Raw genomic sequence first — 21316 nt, forward strand, 5'->3', positions numbered from 1 at the left:
ATCTTCAGACCCACCAGAAAAGTACAAGAAGTGCTAAAATCAGCAAAAGACAAAAGGGATCCCCTCACCGCCGCAGGAGTATACCGCATACCATGCAGTTGCGGGCAAGTATACATCGGGACCACAAAACGCAGCATCCATACCAGGAGAAAAGAACACGAAAGACACTGCAGACTACAGCAACCAGAAAAATCTGCCGTAGCTGAACATGCTCTCAAGCACACTGGACACAAAATCCTTTTTGAAAACACAGAGATACTGGACAACACCAACAGCCACTATACCAGGCTATACTGGGAAGCCATTGAGATTCACAAACACCAGCAGAGTTTCAATAAAAAAGAGGAGAGTCTAAAAATCAACAAAACCTGGCTACCAATCCTGAAAAATACAGCCTGCAAAAGGTCAACGAACTCAGCTCAACCACCAGGACATGTGAATAGTTCACACAATGAACTTGCTAATCACCCCCAGCAGCCCCTCGTTAACAATTCAATAGAAGAAAAAACCCTGCCTAATCCCCAGGAAGATACACAGAGATTCTGACACCAAAACAAGCAGCCACTCAGTAACCCAACCCCCCCCATGTCAGGTTCGGTCAGCACGGGGCTTCAGGGAAGCACGGGGCTTCAGGGAAGCTCGCAGCCAGACCACGCGGAATCCACCGGCGGTAGCTAGCGGGGAAAAGAGGAACTGAAAGCGCCGCTAATTAACGGGCCACCTGCGCCCAGCCAAACAGGAAAACCGCAGCGGAAGCTTTTAACTATAAACTGATAACGGCGCGAGCCAGCAATGAACGGGGCCGCAGGCAGCGAAACAAGATCGCAACGCAGCACAGAACCCGCGGGCTTGCACGTAACGGGGAGGAACCAACCCAGCCGGAGGGGGACTGGCAATCAAGGACAATGGACCCTGACCGATCCTGCCATCATGAACAATCAAGGGGGATTATTGGGGGCCAATAATCCGCAGCTGCAACGTGATCGCGGGGCGGGAAAAAAGCGCGGGAAGGGGGGAATATAACAAGTGATGCAATTGTACCAAGCCAGTCCTGGCTTTGCTTGTGACTACTACGTTACGCATGAGTAAACCTTCTTTGTGAACCACACGTATCACGAGAGTTTCTCTGTCGAACGGGGCAAACCTTACACCCCACACACCCCCAATCCCCCCCTTCCCCCCCCCTCAGATCTCTATAAATACCCACAAAAGGGTCACATCACTCTGGGCACAGAGAGAACTGCTCCTGTCTGTGCTCCTGCACTCTGAAGATGCCGGTCACAAGTGCTGGTGAAACATTAGGAAACAAAACTTCCAGAACACGGCCACACAGCCCGGAAGACCTACACCAGTCGTCTTTTTGTTTGCAACGGCAGCACCCTGGAGTCGTTTTCATTCTCATTTTCCTGAGTATGCCTAACTTGGGAAAGGGAAAGGGAGGGGGAGAGAGAGAGAGAGAGAGAGGAAGGAAGGAAGGAAGGAAGGAAGGAAGGAAGGAAGGAAGGAAGGAAGGAAGGAAGGAAGGAAGGAAGGAAGGAAGGAAGGAAGTCGGTCATGAAAAATGCAAAACACAAATCCTCTTAGTTGTCACTTTTAATTCAATATCACGATTATTCAGTGGAAGAATTCAATATTATATTCCATCTCTCTCTGTATACTTTGATGGAACTTGAGTTCCCTTTGGTTTATAATATTGCTTCAGACCCCAGAATATCTCTGCTGAGCCATTTCCAACTTTTTGGGAAAAGTGCCCTTTCTCCAGTTTGACCCAGATCCATTGATGAGTAGTATTTGAATAAACAACTTCAAACCACATGAGCCTCTGAAACCCTGAAGTATGCCACTCCCCAAATCCTTTCAAGAATTTTCATGCGTTAGTAATTTTTAATACAACCAAACAGAACCAAACTATTGATATTTAATTAATTTTATTTAAATCAAATTTAGACTTTTTCTTAGCTCTTGTCATACCATGGAAAGGTAAAACATGGCCTTAATGCTTGAATGTCTTTTGCACATATATTTTGGGGGCTTCAACCATCTAAATGTAGATCTTACATGGATTCAAACCCAAATGGATCTGTGTATGGGAAATTAAATCATTGCTCCTCCTGAAGCTTTTTCCACACTCTACACATTTATATGGCATCTCCCTTGTGTAGATCCTTTTATGTCTCATAAGGGATGCATTGTCACGGAAGGCCTTTGCACGCCCCATGCACTTATATGGTTTCTCTCCGGTGTGGATTCTTTTATGATAAGTAAGGGAATTACTATGACTGAAGCTCCTTCCACACACTTTACATTCATGTGGTTTCTCCCCTGTGTGGATTCTTTTATGCGGAATAAGTTGGCTGCTATGAGTAAAGGTTTTTCCACACTCCATACACTTATATGGCTTCTCTCCTGTGTGGATCCTTTTATGAGATGTAAGGGAACGGCTCTCACTGAAACTTTTTCCACACTCCATGCACTTATATGGCTTCTGCCCTGTGTGGATCCTTTTATGGGAAGTAAGTTGGCTGCTATTAGTAAAGGTCTTTCCGCAGTCTGTGCATTTATATGGCCTCTCTCCTGTGTGGATCCTTTTATGAGATGTAAGGGAATGGCTCTCACTGAAACTTTTTCCACACTCCATGCACTTATATGGCTTCTCCCCTGTGTGGATCCTTTTATGGGAAGTAAGTTGACTGCTATTAGTAAAGGTTTTTCCACACTCCATGCATTTATGTGGTTTTTCCCCAGTGTGGATTCTTTTATGGGGAATAAGTTGACTGCTATGAGTAAAGGTCTTTCCACACTCCATGCATTTATATGGCTTCTCTCCAGTGTGTATCCTTTTATGAGATGTAAGAGAACGGCTCTCAGTGAAACTTTTTCCACACTCAGTGCATTTATATGGCTTCTCCCCTGTGTGGGTCCTTTTGTGGGAAGTAAGTTGACTGCTATGAGTAAAGTTCTTTCCACATTCCATGCATTTATATGGTTTCTCCCCTGTGTGGATTCTTTTATGGGGAATAAGTTGACTGCTGTGAGTAAAGGTCTTTCCACACTCCATGCACTTATATGGTTTCTCCCCTGTGTGGATCCTTTTATGGGAAGTAAGTTGACTGCTATTAGTAAAGGTCTTTCCACATTCTATGCATTTATATGGTTTCTCCCCTGTGTGGATTCTTTTATGGGGAATAAGTTGACTGCTATGAGTAAAGGTCTTTCCACACTCCATGCATTTATATAGCTTCTCTCCTGTGTGGATCCTTTTATGAGATGTAAGGGAACGGCTATCACTGAAACTTTTTCCACACTCCATGCATTTATATGGCTTCTCCCCTGTGTGGATCCTTTTATGAACAGTAAGAGACCTGTTTTCACAGAAGCTCTTTCCACACTCCATGCATTTATATGGCTTCTCCCCAGTGTGGATCCAGATATGGGAAGCAACTTGACTGTTTCTTCTGAAGCTCTTTCCACATTCCAAACATTTATGTGGCTTCTCTCCTGTGTGGATCTTTTTATGAGATGTAAGAGACCTGTTTTCACAAGAAAGACTGAAAGTCCTATTGTAATTTTTTCTATTGTCTCTGCATATATAATCTTCTCCTTTGGTTTGGGTTGGATAGGATTCATTTACATCTAATTTGTCTTTGAATAATTTTGTACTTTTCCCGATAAATGTTTTCTTTATTTTTCCTTGTTGGGCAATGAAGTCTTGCATCTGAGCATCAATGGAAGATGAGCTTTCCTGATTCCAATTATTTGACTGGTTTCTCTCATGCCTTTGTACTTCTGTTTGAATTGCAGGCTTCTCCATTCCATCTCCATGCCTGATCATTTGGAGTGGTTCCCTGGAATCTTTATTCTCCTGCGCATTATTACCTTCAAAGGAAAAGAGAAATGAAAAAGATAACAAGCTTAGGGACAAAGATCAAACTGTAGGAAGTCGTATGAATTTCCTTCTGAAATTTTGCCAAATTCTAATATCTTGCAGGTTTGCATGCTTACAGTGGTTCATGAGCCATAAAAGCTTTGAAAATATCTAAAGCATCCTTTTTGTTTAGAATTATCCATACATACTCAATTCTCATCCAGAGTCAGCTTTCAGTTAAGGAAGAATCAGGGGAAATATGCAAGGACGTATTAGGAGAAAACGTAATGTTTATTGGAGGGGGGCCAATTCCAGAAGAAACTTGTCAGAACTAAATCAATTTTGAAACCCGTCCTTTTCTTCCTACCCAAACTACCTTCCATTTGCTTTTCATTTTTCTCTTGCCAAAATCACATGGTGGCAGATTTCTTCTATTAATAGACGAGAATATGTGTAGCTCAGACTTGAACTGTTGAGTCCTTGGGGGTCTCTGAGCTTGGTTGTTTTCTTGCAGATGTTTCATTACCCAGTTAGGTAACATCTTCAGTGCTAGAATGGAGTGGGGTTTGCTCTTTGTTTATATACAGTAGCTTGCCCTGTCAGTGTTGGTGGGGGTGTTGTTTTCTCCTAGGTAGCTCCTAGATTAGGCTGTTGTTTACTGCTTGATTGTCTGTCTGAGTTGTTAGTTCTTTGATTAGGGTATTGTTTACTGCTTGATTATTTGTTTGGTGTTGATCCTGGTGTTAATCCCTACTTATATGGGTGAGGAGGTGGGTTTTTTGTTTCCTTTTTATTGTCTCTTTTGAATAGTGTGTAGATGTGGTTTATGTGCCAGTTGATGGGTGACTTGTCTGAATAGCAAGCTTTCAGGAATTCCCTCTCATTTTTGGATTTAGCTTGGTCTAAAATGCTGAGAGTTTCCCAGTTAAAACTATGGTTGAATCTGTCCATGTGTTGTGAGATTAAGTTTTCATCATGTCTTTTGACTGCTAGTTGGTGCTTGTGGATACGCTCTGCCAGTCTTCTACCTGTCTGTCCTACATAGTGGTTATTACAGTCCTTACACTGTATGTTGTAGATGACTCCTGTTTTTTCTTCTTGGGCTACTGGGTCTTTTGGTTTACTTTTGGAGGGCTTTAGTTGTTTTGTGTGCTATGGAGATGCCATGTGGCTGTAATAGTCTGTTGGTTGTTTCCTTTCCACAGCTTGTGTTGATTGTGTTGTAGTGGGTTGAGTGGTCAGGCCCTTTTTGATAAAGTTGTGTGGGTATCCATTTTGTTGGAAGATGTTGTATAGGTGGTCTGTTTCCTTTTTCTGCTGTTCTGGGTTGCCACGGTGCATTTGTGCTTGTCTGAATTCTTACACAGCTCCTTCTTGTGGGAGGTGGGTTGTTACTTTGGTAATGGAGCACTTGGCTAGCGTGGGTTGATTTTCAATAGACTTGTGTTTCTAATTGTGTTTCTAATAATTTAAACAGATAGCAAACCCTACTCCTTTCTAGCACTGAAGATGTTACCTAACTGGGTAATGAAACATCTGCAAGAAAACAACTAAGCTCAGAGAACCCGAATTCTTCTATCAAATTTAACAGCATGTTTACAATGGAAAAATGGCACCATTTTGCCCCTAATCCTAAGGCTCAGGATGGAAATGAAAAGGAAGAAAAGTAATTAACCCAAGAAAGACAATGCTTCATAGGGTTAGGGCATATATATATAATAAGGGATCCCTCATCAGTGATTTAATCACAGATGAGAGGGCTGACCTGGCATGCATCACTGAGACCTGGCTGGATTTGGACTCTCGGCTGAGTTATGCCGAGTCGGGTTTCGAATGGGGCATCAGCCAGGAGTCCAGGGCAGGTGTGGAGGTGTGGCAATTATCATCCAAGAATCTCTTACAGCTTTCAGGGTCGCTGCACCACAGGTCACCAGATGTGAGACCCTATTCATCAAGTTGGGCTCTAGGGATCAGTTGGTATTGCTGCTGTTGTACCGGCCTCCCTGCTGCATAGCAACTTCCCTGCCTGAGCTCCTTGATGCCATTTCTGGGTTGGCAGTGGAGTTCCCCAGGCTTATGGTCTTGGGGGACTTCAATTTGCCTTCTCTAGGGCTGGGGTCTGAGGGGGCTCGGGAGTTCATGGCCATCATGACGGCCATGGGCCTATCCCAAATCATCCAGAGCCCAACACGGAACAGTGGTCATACACTGGATCTGGTGTTCCTGTTGGAGCAGTGGCTATGTGATCTGAAATTGGGGGAGCTTTTGGTGTTCCCCTTGTCATGGTCAGATCATGCCCTGATCACAGTGGGATTCCCTAGCACCACTATCCACTGCAGGGAGGCTGGACCTATTAGATCAGTCCACCCCCAGTGACTAATGGACCTGGATACGTTCCAGGGGCAGCTGGGGGTTGTTCCTGTTGGTCTGCTGCATGATCCATCTGAAACCTTGGTAGCTGCTTGGAATAAAGGGGCGGCTGAGGCTTTGGATCGGATCGCGCCCATGCAACCTTTCTCCTCTTGGGGATCCTGGCACTCTCCATGGTTTACAAAAGAGCTAAGGGAGAGGAAGCGAGAGAAGAGACATCTAGAGTGTCTCTGGGACTTGACGAGGAACGAACTCGACTGAACACGGGTTAGAGTGGCTATTCATGCCTACTTAGTGGCGATAAGGGTGGCGAAGTGTCATTACTACTCTGCTCTTATTGCATCTGCAGATAGCTGTCCCGCAGCCCTGTTTCGGGTGATGCAAGCCCTCCTGGGTAAGGATGGCTTGGAGAACTTTTTGCAGGGACGTGCGGAGGAATTTTCTCGGCATCTGTCAGATAAAATCACTCAGATTTGTTCTCTGTTGGACATTGGCTTTACTGCAGGTCCAGTGAAGGTGCCTAGGGAGGAATCTTGCCCTGTTATCTGGGAATGGTTTGAACCTGTTGGACCTGAGGAAGTAGACAGGGTCCTTGGAGCTGTGAGCTCAGCCACCTGCTCTTTAGATCCATGCTCCTCCTGGCTTGTGAAAGCAGCCTGGGAGATGTCGTGCGAGTGGGTTCTAGCGATTGTTAATGCATCGGAGTGAGGGGGTTATTCCCTCACCTCTTAAGGAGGCTTTGGTTCACCCCCTCCTCAAGAGGCCATTGCTAGACACCACTATACTGGACAATTTTCGTCCAGTATCAAACCTCCCCTTTTTGGGGAAGGTGATTGAGAAGGTGGTTGCACAGCAGCTTCAGAGGACCTTGGATGAAGCGGATTATCTGGATGCCTTTCATTCAGGATTCAGGCCTGGATATGGACGGAAACAGCATTGGACGGAGTCACGCTTTTGGATGATCTCTGGCAAGGATGGGATGGGGGTTGTGCATCCATCCTTGCCCTACTTGACCTCTCAGCAGCTTTCGATACCATTGACCATGGTATCCTTCTGGACTGGCTCAGGGGATTGGGGTTGGGCAGCACTGTGTTGTGCTGGTTCACCTCCTTCATACAGGGCCGATTCCAGTTGGTGTTGGTTGGGGAGGGGAGATCCCACCCTCAGCCCCTGTTATGTGGGGTGCCACAGGGTTCGGTGCTCTCCTCCCCCTAATTAACATCTAGGTGAGGCCGCTGGGTGAGCTCATCTGTTGCCATGGGGTGAGGTATCATCAGTATGCTGATGATACCCAATTATACATCTCTGCCCCTGGCGAATTAAGCTATGCTGGGAATGTCTTATCCCAGTGCCTGGAGGCTGTGAGAGTCTGGATGGGGAACAACAGGCTTCAACTGAACCCTGGCAAGATTGAGTGGCTGTGGGTTCTGGGGCCTTCTGGTGCTAGAGTTATGCCATCTTTGATATTGAATGGGGTTGCACTGCCCCAGACAGACCCTGTGCGCAATCTGGGGGTCCTCCTGGACTCATGACTCCTGCTTGAAGAGCAGGTGGCAGTCATGGCTAGGAGGGCCTTTGCACAGCTTCGTGTTGTGTGCCAGTTGCGCCCATTCCTAGATCAGAGGGACCTAAACACTATCACTAATGCCCCAGTCACCTCCTCTTTGGATTTCTGTAATGTGCTCTACATGGGGCTGTCCTTAAAGAGTATCCAGAAGCTTCAACTGGTGCAAAATGCAGCAGCATGGCCAGTTATGTGTGCCCCTAGGGTGGTACACATTACACCTCTGCTTCGCGAGCTGCACTGGCTGCCAGTTTGCTTCCAGGTCCAATTCAAGGTGCTGTTTTTGACCTTTAAAGCCTTTCATGGCATGGGGCTGGGTAACTGAGGGACCACCTCTCCCCAATTACATCTGCCCGTCCCATCAGATCTGGCAGAGAAGGCATGCTGCAGATCCCACCTGCTAGAGAATTACATTTGGCGGGCCCCAGGAGGTGTGCCTTCTCTGCTGTGGCACCCACCTTGTGGAATCCTCTCCCCCTGGAAGTGGGATTAGCTCCATCCCTCTTAACATTCCTTAAATCCCTCAAGACCTGACTATGTGATCAGCCCTGGAGCTCCCAGGGGACTGGGATACAATGGCTCCCTTATTAATTTTATCCCCTCCTGTTTTTGTAAGTTTTACTGTTTTTTATATATAGTTTTTTATGTATTTATTTTTTTAATTGTTGTAAACTGCCCAGAATCACCTTGTGTGAGATGGGTGGCTATATAAATATGATGGATGGATGGATGGATGGATGGATGGATGGATGGATGGATGGATGGATGGATAGGACAGATGGGGAAGCATCTGGCCCCAAAAAGGTGAAATCAGTGTGATGGAGTTTTGCATCTCCTCAAGCCAAGAAGTGAGTTTGTCACTGATATGTTGAAATAGAAATGGAAACATTCACTAGATCAGAAATGGCAGAGGATGCATCTAAGCAGATCTTTTCCTTCTCCCTCCCAAGAAATGACATCTGGTTGGATATTTTTTAATCAGAAATAGCTGATGGCATCTGACTACAAAATGTCTTCCCAAACTCTCTGATGGGAGAGTAGCAAACCCTTACCCAGAGAGGCCACAGTCCTATAATTTTCCAGCATGACTTCCCAATGCAGCGTTTTCTGGTGAGGATCCAGTTGAGACCACTCCTCCTCAGAGAAATACACAGCCACCTCCTTGAAGGACACAAGACCCTCCTGAACAAGGAAAAAAAGAACAGAACAGGCCCAGGAGGGTTTGCAAGATCTGCCCTGTTCTTCACAAATTCCCAAAGCAAAGATGTGCACAAAGTTAAATGGCTATACGTGGTAGTATTCCAAGGTTTAGGTGAGAAAATGGACAAAGCCAAAAGCTTTTGACTGAAGAAATATTTCAGGCAGTTTTATCAACTTGATTGATTCTGCAGGGCTTTCACTGCCATTCAGTGAAAGTGACCCCAGTTTCCTTCTGGATCGATTGATCTATCATCCATCTATCTATCTATCTATCTATCTATCTATCTATCTATCTATCTATCTATCTATCTATCTATCTATCTATCTATCTATCTATCTATCTATCTATCTATCTATCTATCTAGTAGTCCGAGCCATTGATTGAACGGGAGATATAAAAGTGGAGAAAATTTCCTGGGAAGGACATTTTTCAGCCTTTGCATAGCTGGACTGTTTGGCCTCCAAATCCAGGCACAAATCAGAGGATTAGAAATTACTTTGCAAGCCAAAAGTGCCTTGATTACATGCTGTTTCAGAGCAATGTTTTACTTAGAGACTTTTCTATCTGGCCTTCATTGGATTTTAATAGTCTGCCTTATCTTTTAAATTGATGCACCAATTTTCTTATCACTGGTTGTAAGCAAGGCTTTTTAAAAATGGTAATGTGCCAGTGTGAGTATTTAGTTATTTTTGAGCAGCCTTGCTCAATTCCAAGTCAAAGAATTACAAAAAGAATGGGTCTCTGCTTAGCAATTGCTACCACTGTGATAACGTAATTCCTATCTCTTGAAAGACTTTTTAAAAAATTAGTTATTGTAAACTAATAGTAGGAAGAGTTAGCAGCAGAAGGAGAGTTAAATACTGATCTTTAAAAAGAATTCCTAATAAGAATATCAGGGTAGAAATTACCAACCATTGTATCCCAACAACAGACTTCAGAGGAGGCTGACCTGAGTGAGAGCAACTTGAATCTTCTATTTCCAATTCCATGTTGCTCGAGAACAAGAAAATAACCCAGCCCAAACAAGAGGGGAAAAAATGGAAGGAGAGAGTGCTATGTACACCAGCTTGACTTCCTGAAGGAAAGGGAGAATACAAATCTAATGAATAAATTTCCTCCTCTTACTTGAGTTAGAGGTTCAACCACTGTTTCAGCTCCACCATAAGGAGGAATCAACTTCGTTGTATTCTTCCCTGTGAGGGAGACAGAATTTTAAAATGCATAATTAATAAAATAGGAGGAGGTATTCTGCAGAAGAGAAGACATAGAGAAGATGACATAGCTGGGATCTCTCTGAGGAAAGGGAGGACCTTTGATTACCTCCTGAGGTGTCCTGACTTGGATCTTCCTCAGAGATCCTCCTGAAGAACAGCTCCTGAGGGGGATTTGAGGGATTCCTCCTTCCTTCAGGATCTCTGATGTCCACAGCGAAGGACTTGAAATAGGAGGCAGGAGAAAAGAAGAATTAATGGACAATACACAACATGAAGTGGATTCTTGTTCTCTTGAACACAACTTCAAAGCCAACAGTGCCCATCAGAAGGGATAACAGAACAATGTCCTACAAGAATTAGCAACTTCAAAGCCTGCAGTGTTCCTCAGGCTGGAAAGTAAGAAAGGAACGGCTGTCCCAAATCTGTCTTCTAGAATGGATAACGGAACAGTGTCCTATAAGAATTAGTGAAATATCTCCACATATTATGAATGCCAGAGAACTCTGATAGGGAGGGGTTAAGAATTCAAACACATTGTTTATTACATTCAAGTCCCTTCTGAGCTCCGAAGATGAAGGTCTCTCACCTGCAACTCAACCTGCTCCTTCTGCTCCTCTGCCTGGCTCAGTAGGAAGCCTTCCACCAGGGCCACCGCCTGGGAGCTGGTGTCTGCTCCACACTCCCGCACCCAGCTCTCCATCTGCAAGGGCAGAAGGGCCAGGAACTGCTCCAGAACAACCAGGTCCAGCAGCTGTGCTTTTGTGTGTTTTTCTGTTCTGAACCATCGACTACAAAAGTAGTGGAGTCGGCTGCAAAGCCCTCGGGGACCCTCAGCCTCCTGGTATTGGATGCTCCTGCAGTTCCAGGACTGAACACCTGAATGGATGCTTTCCTCCTCCAGGATCTCCTGCCCAGTTTTTGTCCAGATCTCCCCACACCTACCAGGCTGAACAGCGGAAAGGTCTTTTCCAGTTCCCTCACTTGCTAAAGGTTTTGTTTCCATTCTTTCTCTGTCCTGTAACGCAACTCCAAATAGGTCCAAGGAATCTTGTGCATCTCCAAATGCCTTTTCATTCATAGGTCTGTTCCTGTAGCTGCAGGATTGATCACAGCAGGCCATCCAGCCTTCTTTGCCCAAGAGATAATTTTGTCTGAATGGAAGACATACAAATGGCTTCCAGTTTGTGTATCTGAGATGGAAAAGAAAATCAATTTCAAGAATTAAATAGTGGTGGATTTAACCATTGCACAACACTGTGGAAGGAAGTATTTTGCTGAGCTGGTATAGGATTGCGGTGGCATTGAGCAGACAGATCCTCTGTATGTGTAGTTCCATCAAGGACTTGGAACACTGAATAAATGCATTTCAGCGCATTTTCTATTTCTTTTTTCTCACAAGGAAGGGCTTGCTTTTTAAAAACCGAGATCTATATTTACCTACAAGCAGGGTTCACACAATATGCCAAACCCCAAACAGGTTAAGAAACCATGAAAGTTCAGTTAATCTAATATGAATGCTAATGAAATTGCTCTGGCTTAGGATGTTCCATTTCCCTTTTTTCAGGGTTTGCTTTTCAAGAGCCAAGTCACACTATGACACGCAAGGAGGTTCACAGAACATGCCATAAGCCCAAACAGGCCAACCAACTGCAGGGGCTGAGTTCACATAAAACACAGGGCTTGAAAGAACGTAGCTTAACATGATGTCCTGGTTCACTCACCCTCCTAAGACATGTTGAACTTTAGAGGATCCAACCCTATTTTAGCCCCATCCAGCACAAGGTGAGAATGCAGGCACAATCTCTGGCACCTCCTTCCTTCAAAGCTTTTCTTATTTCCTGCTTGAGATTTGCAATGCAAACTCTCCCTCTCCCCCCACTTAAGGGCTTTTCCCAGATCTAAGGGCTCCCCCAGATCCCCTCCTCCTTCCTGGGGATCCCAGATTTGTTCCTGGGGGCAACAGGGCTGGTCGGGAGCTCTGCTTTCCCCTCTGCCTGTTACATGCATGGAAAAGGGCAGCAAGGGAACATGGGACCAGGGCTCTGCCACTCCCAGGACTCAGAAAATTGAACCTGCATGAAGACTTGGCATGTGTCTCTTCTTTCTTTCTCCAGTGCAAGAACCCTCTACCTCCCTTTGCACGGGAAGAGGCCGCCCACTCACCCAGGGTCACGTTTGGATTGCTTCCCTGCAAGACTTCCCTGCAGCCTTTCTACCTCCTGCGAAGCTCAAAGGGTTAAAGAGAGAGAGTGCAGCATCCTAGAGTGGTAAGATTTAGTGATGTCACTCCCTTCCCACCCTCCTCTGGAAAGCCACCTCTGGCATTCACCCTTCAGTGGCCCAGTGCTGAAACATGTAGTAGCCCCCTGGTGGATTCCGTGTGCAATGCAGGCTCTCATGCAAAGAGTGGTGAAAGGGTGCATTTTCCATGGAGGGGCAGGAGGAAAGAGGCTGTTGTGTCCCCCCATCAGGAAGCCTTCTCAGTTCAGCTGCTTTTGATAACATTAGACCTGTCTCCAACCTTCCATTTTTAATAATGGTTCTGGAGAAAGTCGCATCCCTGAGTACAGGGAACAGAGGGAGCGAAGGAACAGACAGGAAATGGAATTCTGCATTCTTACTCAAGAGACTCAAAATAATCTTGCCTTGATTCTGCACCCCATAAAAGAGGTCAGCGGGAAACTCTGACAGGCTTTCAAGATTCTGTTCTTATACCCCACAACAATATCGTAGAGCTCCAATGGGCTTTGCGGTGTCTGATTCCTGACCTGGCTTGCCTGAGAGGGCTGAAGCTCTGAAACTGCAGAGAGCCTTAGAGGAAGCAGATGATTTGGCTCCTTGGCTATCAGTTTATGGCCAGGATACAGCATGGCAATTGCATCGGTTGCACTTATGGATGACTTATCGAGAGAGCAGGTTTGGGGGAGTGCAGCCCTCCTTGAACTCCCAGGGGCTTTCAGTACCCCTGACCATGGCAATCTTCTGCAACACCTCTGAGGGAATGCAGTGTTCTGCATTGGTTCTCCTCGTTCCTGAAGTAGTGATGGTAGAAGGGAGATCTGTCCAGAGACATCTATTCTCTGTGTGTTCAGAGGATCTTTCCACTTACCACTCCTTTTTAAGATTTGTGTGGAACTGCTGGGGGTGGTGATCTGTTGGCCTAGAGTCTGGTATCCTTAAGATGCTGATGATACCCACTTATTATTCACACCTCCAGGCCAAACAGGTGATGTAGTGGAAGTGCTGACCTAGAGGCTGTCAGAGTCTGGATGAGAAGGAACAGACAGTGAATCTCTGCCAGGTGGAGTAGTTTTGGGTTTGTAGACCTTACGATTCCAGGGAAATTCCATCTTTGACTTTGAACAGAGATGTACCAATGAATGATCCACCATTTGGGGTTTCTCCTAGACTCACTGGGAGGCCCTACTCATGGTCACTCATTACCTAATCACAACAATGCAGTTCTCGATATAAGACAGGTTGCAGGAAGAAGGAGGAGGAAATCCATCTGAAGTGACGCCTCTGCTTTTGGAGATGTAGGCTAAAGAAAACTTGGAGAGATATTAAACCACATAGCAGGACAAAAAAGAATTTGGAAGGCAAGAAAAACTCCAAGCTGCAGAAAATCTTTGTTCCTTTAAAATTTGGTTGGAACTGGAGTAAGGTTCTCAACATAATTGCAACCTTCAACCTACTACATTTATTTGGTGATTGTTTAATTAAATGATAGCTCTTCCAAGGACTATCCTGTAATCTTCTTGATTCTCACCATCCACTTTGTCTCTTGCCTTCCCCTTCATCGCCTTCCTTCATCCATGCTAGGCATAATCCTGTTTTTCTAGTGATCATTTATTCCCCTCACTTTCTGCACACTGACCATTGCTATATAATTCTGAGTAGAATTAGAGTAGAATCTTGAATCTTCTATTCCCCATTTCATGTTGCTCAGGAACAGAAAAATAATTGCATTGAAACAAATGGGAAAAATGGGAAAAATGGAAGGAGAGAGTGCTGTGTACACCAGCGTAAGTTCCTGAAGTAAAGGGACAATACAAATACATTTCCTCCTCTTACTTGAGTTGGAGGGGAAAGGAAAGGAAAGGAAAGGAGAAAGGAAAGGAAAGGAAAGGAAAGGAAAGGAAAGGAAAGGAAAGGAAAGGAAAGGAAAAAGGAAAGGAAAGGAAAGGAAAGGAAAGGAAAGGAAAGGAAAGGAAAGGAAAGGAAAGGAAAGGAAAGGAAAAGATTCAAGTGCAAGAGATGGATGGTGGGGAGACATGGGCCAAATTCTGTGGAGCTGCTTCCCTTTGAGGATCCTTTGGGCAAAGCCCAGCCCTGAAGCTGCTGGCAGGGCACGTGGTGCTCCTCCAAACAGCCAGGAGAAGCTGCAGGACTGTCTGTCTGTCTGTCTGTCTGTCTGTCTGTCTGTCTGTCTGTCTCTGTCTGGGGCCTCTTCCAACGGTGGACCTGCCGGAGGAGGCTGCTGGAAACAAGGTGCGCTGCCTCTTGATGAAGCGGACAGGGGCTTTTTCTGCCCAAATTTCCTTCCTGCAACATGCAGCAGCTTCACAACACCTAAAAATGGAAAGTCAGAGAGGCTGTGCTGTTGCCTTGCAATGCAAAACTTCCTAGTAACAAGGCTTTCTGCAACTAAATGGTTAAAGTGATCAGACTTGGAATTTGAATGTGTTTACAAAAAGGAAGGGGTCACACACACCAAGGTGAGAAATGGGGATGAAAGCTAAGGAAACAAGTGTTGCCTTTTATTGGTAAGAATGTGTGAATCAGGGAAGGAAGAAAAGATAACCCACAAAGGTGTCAGAAAACGACAGACACGGGTTCGGTTGTCCAGTAGACAGAAGTTTTTTTATTGGGCACGTTTGCAAAGGTGGGTCCCTCCCGCAGCAATGGAGGAACCCCGAAGCAAGGTCTGACAGGTTTTTATACCCCCTATCTGTCCTCCCCCTCCTACGAGGGCTTGGCTCACAATCTCACCTTTTTTACCGCCCCGGAGCGCCGCTAATTAACCGCAAAACCGCAGACATTCCACTTTCCGAATCCAATCAGCGCAATACACATTCCAATCCCCACTTGACCCGACAGCCGCCCCCTGCCGTTTCTCTTCACTCTGGTGCGATCGTGCCTCTTGCCTGCAGTCTTTCCTCCCTCCTGCCGTCCCTCTTCACTCTGGTGCGAGTGTGCCTTCTGCCCATCCTCCCTCCTGCCGCCCCCCCCAAGGCTGCCCCATGGTGCACAGCGCTCTCCCCTAGCAAACATGGTTCGTTTGAGGCCCTCACTTCTCCCTGCCTTCTCACAATCCCCCCTTTTTCTTTTCACGCCTCTGTTGGGCCTCAAACCTGGCTAACAGGATTGCTCCCTCGTCCCGGACCCGGGGCTTCACACACTGGGACAGGTAATTCCCACAAGCAGGGAGGCATTGCATTAGGCAACATACTAGGACCAGTAAGGCAATGAAGCCAATAGCTAGCACAGAAAGTTGTTTTAACCAAGCAAAGTTAGGTAACCAACTAGTGAGCCACAACCAATTCCATCCCTCTGGATCCTCGGATATGCGAGAGGCTAAGGTCTTCAACTTGGCTAGTTTTGCTTCAATATAATTCTCGTTGGTTAGGTTAAAGCAACCCTGAAAAGATTCACAGCCTTGTCCTGCCCTTAATAGGAGATAGTCTATAGCTATCCGATTTTGAATGACCGCCTTCCTGATCTCAGTGACTTCTTCAGTGAGGGCTGCAATGAGAGAGGATGTAAGGTTGACACTTTTAGCCAGGAGGCAGGCCACCTTCCTTAGGTCCAGGTAAGCTCTTCCGCTTAGTGCAGGAACCCCTACTAAGGAGAGGGCCAGAGCCATGGCTTCTGTTTCGGACAAAAGTGTCACATCACTCTCACAATCAGATGGCAGCTCCCTTTTTCTTTTTTCTTTTGATGGGTGCACTTGCATTGGAGGCAGGGCATATAGAGAGGTCAGGCGCCCTAGGGCACAAGGGCCCCCTGAACTATAGGCTAGAACATAGGTGTAAGCTTCATGTCCACATAACAAAAAGAAACCTTTAGGTAGGTCTAGAGGGGTTGAAGCGTAAGGGATATTATAGACCCCTTCACAAGTGAAAGCAGGACCTTTTGAGGGCAATGGGTGGGTACGGTTCTGGGTATTGTTGAAATATACACATTGAGTTGCATTGGTTATCCCCAAGAGATTTAGAGCCATTTGCCTTTGATCAGTCCAGGGTCTTGGTGTGGGAGAAGACCCAAAATGATAGAACATCCCCCCCCCCACGGGGGATCATCCCCAGTGATATCAATATTCGCTATCTGAGTAACATTCTTCAATGCTTCCAAGCTGATGGGCATTCCAAAGAAACAGGTGGAAGTGACACCATTCACAGTCAAGAGTTGCCCCACACAAAAAGTTGAGCTGTTCAAAGCTGTCTGTGCCAATTCTACAAAAAAATTGTTGTTAGAGCTATGCTGTAGAGCATCTAAGCAGTGACATAACAGAATAACGTAGATGCAAGCCTTTATATTGGTCATCTCCTCCCCTGCCTTAGTTCAGTTCCTTTTAAGTTTTACTTTGAGTCCGTCTCCCGGTTGGGCAGTCCACGGTCGGGGGTTGGGAGCTCGCTTAACCCGATGGTAGTGGGTCCAACCCCCCTGTCGGGTCCGAACCGCTGATTCAGTTGTCAGGAGAACTTGGTAGGGTCCCTCCCAAGACGGTTTCAGCTTCTCATCCTTCCACGTCTTTATCAGGACCCAATCCTCTGGCTTGTGGGGGTGTTGGTCTTCCAGCAAGGGGGCCGTTGAGCGAGGAGTCCCTGTTTTCTTAGAGACAAGAGAGATTGTGACAGTACCAAGAGATACTTTCTTAGGAAGGCATCCTTTAGCTCGGGGATAGGCTCTCCCATTGGAGCCAGGAAAGGTCTTCCCATCATCAGCTCGAACGGGGAGACCCCCACATCCTTGCGAGGGGCTGTCCGCATTTGAAGCAGGGCAACCGGAAGTGTCTTTGTCCAAGGTAGCCCTGTTTCCAATCCCAGTTTGGTGAGATGTTGCTTCAATACCCCGTTAGCCCTTTCCACTTTCCCACTGGATTCAGGATGCCAAGGGGTGTGGAGTTCCCATCGAACCCCCAGGCTCCAGTACCATGGCTTTACAGTGTCTACCAAAGCCTGCACCCCCCCGTGAGACCCTTCGTGCAGTTTCTCCACCATCCCCCTCATGTCAGCACGGCTCACTACTGGGGTCCCCTCAATTGTAACCCAACGACCTGCTTCCTCCCTGCAACCTTCCCTTTCCAGCAGCACCTCGTCCAACCTCCCCGGCGCCCAAGCCGGAGGTTCTTCTATCTGGGGGATTGCAATCATGATGGCAATGGGGACACCCTCCGCTGCCTCCTTTGCTACTCGATCAGCAAGTCGGTTCCCTCTTGCCTCCATCGAGTCCCCCTTCTGATGTCCCATTACATGCACCACTGCAATCCTGTCGGGTTCTTGAAGAGCTTCCATCATCCCCTCTATCAGTTGCCAAGCTTTCACCCCCTTCCCAGCAGTTGTGAGTAAACCCCGTTCCAGCCAAATTTTCCCGAAAGTGTGCACTACTCCCCAGGCGTATCGTGAGTCTGTGTAGACGGTGAGGGACACTCCCTTTCCCAACTCTAGTGCCCGTTTCAAAGCGTGCACTTCACACAGCTGAGCCGACCAGTCCGCTGGTAGTGCCCCCTTCTCTATTGTCTCTCCCTCCGCCGCCACTATCGCATATCCTGACTTCCTTTGTCCCTGCTCTACTCGGCTAGACCCATCCACAAACCAGACCTCACCCTCCTCCAGCGGGACCTCCTGCAGGTCCTCCCGGGTCTTTGTTTGCAGCTGCAACAGGGTGGAACACTCGTGCTCCGCCGGCTCCCATTCTTTCCGCTCCCCCGCAAGAAACTCCGCTGGGTTCAAATTCCTGTCTGTTCCTACCACCACATCAGGACTTATCCAGAGAACTGTCTCATATTTCAACATCCTCCCTTCTGTCATCCAAGCAGCCGCCTGCTGACTAAGCACACTTAAGATCTGATGGGGTGAATGGACAATCACGGGGCTCCCAAAAGTGAGTTTTTTCCCTTCTGTCACTAGCACAGCAGCGGCAGCCACTGCCTAAACACAAGTCGGCCATCCCCTCACCACCGGTTCTAGGGCTTTGCTCAGGAAGGCCACTGGTTGATATTTCCCAGCCCGTCTCTGAGTCAGCACTCCAATGGCGGTTCCCCCATGGGCTGTAACGTACAGGTGAAAGGGGAGGGCCAGGTTCGGTAGAGCCAGAGCCGGGGCCGTCACCAGGCTCTTTCGTAATTCTCCCCACTTCTCTGTGTCCCCGTCTGTCCTTTCTACCCTGTCAGATGATCCTTTCAACTTCTCATACAGAAACTGAGCCTTGCTCATGTACTCATCTACCCATAGCCGGCAATATCCTACTAGACCCAGAAACCGCCGCACCTCCGTTTTAGTATGAGGGGGCTTCAACTGCATTATCCCCTGTATCCGAGAAGGATCAATCAACTTCTCGCCCTTCCGGGGTACATGTCCTAAATACTTGACCTCCCTTTCCACAAATTGGACCTTCCCTTTTGACACCTTCAATCCTTCCTCAGCCAACCAGTTCAATAAAGCCACTGAGTCTTCTCTCACCTTTACTTCCTTCTCTCCAGACACCAACAAATCATCCACATACTGCAGCACCCGAGAACCCCCAGGGGCCCGGAACCCCTGGAGTTTCTCTTCCAATGCCTGTCCAAACAAGAGGGGGCTCTTGGTGTACCCCTGGGGCAGCACCGTCCATCTCAGCTGTTGCTTCCTCCCAGTCTCCGGATCTTCCCACTCAAAAGCGAACAGATCCCTACTTTTCTCTGCCAGAGGGCATGACCAAAAAGCATCCTTCAAGTCTATCACCGTGAACCACCGATCCCCGGGAGGGATCTTCCCCATCAAAGTGTAGGGGTCAGGCACTACCGGGGTCCGGGCCAAGACCAAATCGTTGACCCTCCTCAGATCCTGCACCAGCCTGTAACTATTGTCCTTCTTCTTCACAGCTAAGATAGGGGAGTTGAAGGGGGACATAGCCGGTTCCAACAGCCCTTGCCGCCTCAGCCCATCTATGATGGGCTTCAGCCCACGCCTCCCATCCCGGGACAGCGGGTATTGGGCTTGCCGCAAACCCGTCACCCCCGGTTTCAAGGGGATGCTAATTGGGGTGATGCGAAACCGACCCACCCCCCCTTCTCCTGCCTATACCTCAGGGTTTACAACCTCCACGTCCGTCTCCCGCAACAAACACATCCTTTCTGCCTGTTCCACATTCCACAACTCCACTCCTAGACTACCCATTAGATCCCTTCCCAGCAGGTTCACTCCTGCCTGTGGGATCAGTAACACATCTGCAGTTACCTCCTTCCCATTCCACTCCAGTCTCACTCCCTCCAGTACGTCTACCTTGACCGGAGAGCCTCTCACCCCCATCACCAATACCGACGCGCCCCGGGATTCCGCAATCCCTGGGATCAGTTGGCACAGCGATGTTCAAGAGGCTCCGGTGTCCACGAGGAACTGCCGTTCTTCGCCGGTGGGACCCACCGTGATGTTTACCAAGGGTTCCCCGTGGGTCCCGGTTGGGGAACCATGACCCCCCTAGTCGTACAGGGGGAAACTCCTCTCACCCGTGGGGTGATCCACCTGGCAGTCCCGAGCAAAGTGTCCCACCCGCCCGCAGCGGAAACAACCTTGCCTATCCCCAGTCCACCTCTCCCTTCTGGGGTCGACGCCACCTCTCCGGGGCCAAAGTCCCCGGACCAGATGGGGAGAAGGTCGTGCCTCCCTCAGTCCCTCCCCCTTCGTCTCATTCTTGGCCGCCGCCTGAACGGCTGCCATCATCATTTGAGTTTTCTGCCTGGTCTTCGCCTCCTCCCTCCCCACATAGGTCTGTTGAGCAATCCTTAGGAGTTCCACTATCCCCTGTTCGGTCCAACCCTCCTGTTTTTGTATCTTCTTCTGAATGTCTGGCCACGCTTTGGTGACGAACTGCATTTTTAACAAGGTCTCAAAGGCTGGGGTGTCCGGAGTCACGCCCGAGAATTTGGTCAGGCCAACCCGGATCCTCTCACAAAAATCTCCGGGCGATTCATCCTTCCCCTGGGTTACCTCAAAAGCCTTGGTCAAATTCTTCCCCTGGGGCACTGCTGTTCGGATGCCCTCCAAAATCATCTCTTTCATGTCTCTCATGTTCTGCCGGTGTGCAGCATTATTGGGATCCCAATTTGGGTCTGCCAGAGGGAATTTAGTATCTGCGGCCGGGGCATTTGGGACATTTGCATTCCTTCGTTCCCAAGCCCCGAGCGCAGCTCGCCGAATCTGGCCCCTCTCTTCTGGCGTATAGAGGTGGGCTAAAATGTAATTCAGTTCCCCCCAGGAGTATTCCACCGGGCCGAGAAAAAGTTCCAATTGTTTGGCTGCGGTATGGGCGTCCTCTTGCATACGAGGGAGGGTCCTTTTTTAATTCCCTCAACTCACTGGGTTTGATGGGAACCGTTACGTAACTGGTGACGGCCACCCCCTGTGCGTTCGTTCTGTTTGGGACCTCCCGGACAGGGAAGGCACTGGCCGACCTTAGAATAAAGGGCAAGTTCTGAATGTCTTGGTTCAGCTGGTCCAGCTCTTTCCGCAGCCCGGGATAGGGTGGGGGTGCCGGAGGGGGAGTGGTAGGAAGAGGAGGAGGAGGTGGCGGCCCCCATTGAGGTCCAGTCAGCCAGAGGTCCTCCTCATCCTCCTGTTCTTTTTGGACAAAAATTTTGGCTAACTTGGGTCGAGGCCCCTCCCAATGAACATGGAACCAGACTTCTACATCCTTGGTTAACAATTTATGCTCCACAATGTAGTTTTTTAGTTGGGTCACCCAGTAATTACTGGGGATTCCAAGAGTATCCCAATGGTAGGGGAATTCGGGGTCCACTAGTGGATATTTTGGCCATTCTTTAGTGCACAAAGTTATCATGGTCGGTTTTTCCAGACCCCTGGTGAATGGACACAACCAGGGTGTCTCCCATTGTTGCAACA

At 47.7% G+C, this 21316-nt stretch overlaps 1 protein-coding gene and 1 pseudogene across 4 annotated transcripts; one reads left to right on the forward strand and one right to left on the reverse strand.

Moving 5' to 3' along the window:
* Positions 1 to 1495: 1495 nt before the first annotated feature.
* Positions 1496 to 12443, reverse strand: LOC148214464 (uncharacterized). 4 transcript variants are annotated; one of them, XM_088151285.1, is made up of 6 exons: positions 12378 to 12443; positions 10801 to 11404; positions 10321 to 10435; positions 10126 to 10193; positions 8852 to 8981; positions 1498 to 3876 (listed from the first exon to the last, which is right to left on the reverse strand). In XM_088151285.1, the coding sequence occupies exons 2-6, from the start codon at positions 11332 to 11334 to the stop codon at positions 2042 to 2044; spliced, it is 2682 nt and encodes an 893-aa protein (XP_088007411.1). In that variant the 5' UTR covers positions 11335 to 11404; positions 12378 to 12443; the 3' UTR covers positions 1498 to 2041. The 4 variants fall into 4 exon arrangements, with proteins under 4 accessions (XP_088007414.1, XP_088007411.1, XP_088007413.1 ...); XM_088151287.1 differs by lacking the exon at positions 12378 to 12443 and adding an exon at positions 12287 to 12347; XM_088151286.1 differs by lacking the exon at positions 12378 to 12443 and adding an exon at positions 11936 to 12270.
* LOC148214465 (uncharacterized) lies at positions 5437 to 8341 on the forward strand (annotated as a pseudogene).
* Positions 12444 to 21316: the final 8873 nt, after the last annotated feature.

This window comes from Python bivittatus, unplaced genomic scaffold (assembly GCF_059951505.1).
Source record: "Python bivittatus isolate LINGU-HERP-01145 unplaced genomic scaffold, Pbiv_v1 ctg000650_np1212, whole genome shotgun sequence".
In the NCBI taxonomy this organism is placed as follows: Eukaryota; Metazoa; Chordata; class Lepidosauria; order Squamata; family Pythonidae; genus Python; species Python bivittatus.

Coding starts and splice junctions, on each gene's coding strand:
- LOC148214464 (XM_088151285.1), bottom strand. CDS start 11,334: ATGGCCTGCTGTGATCAATCCTGCAGCTACAGGAACAGACCTATGAAT. Junction 10,194..10,320: donor AAGTCAGGACACCTCAGGAG/GTAATCAAAGGT, acceptor TCTCCCTCACAG/GGAAGAATACAACGAAGTTG. Junction 3,877..8,851: donor TAGGACTGTGGCCTCTCTGG/GTAAGGGTTTGC, acceptor TTTCCTTTGAAG/GTAATAATGCGCAGGAGAAT.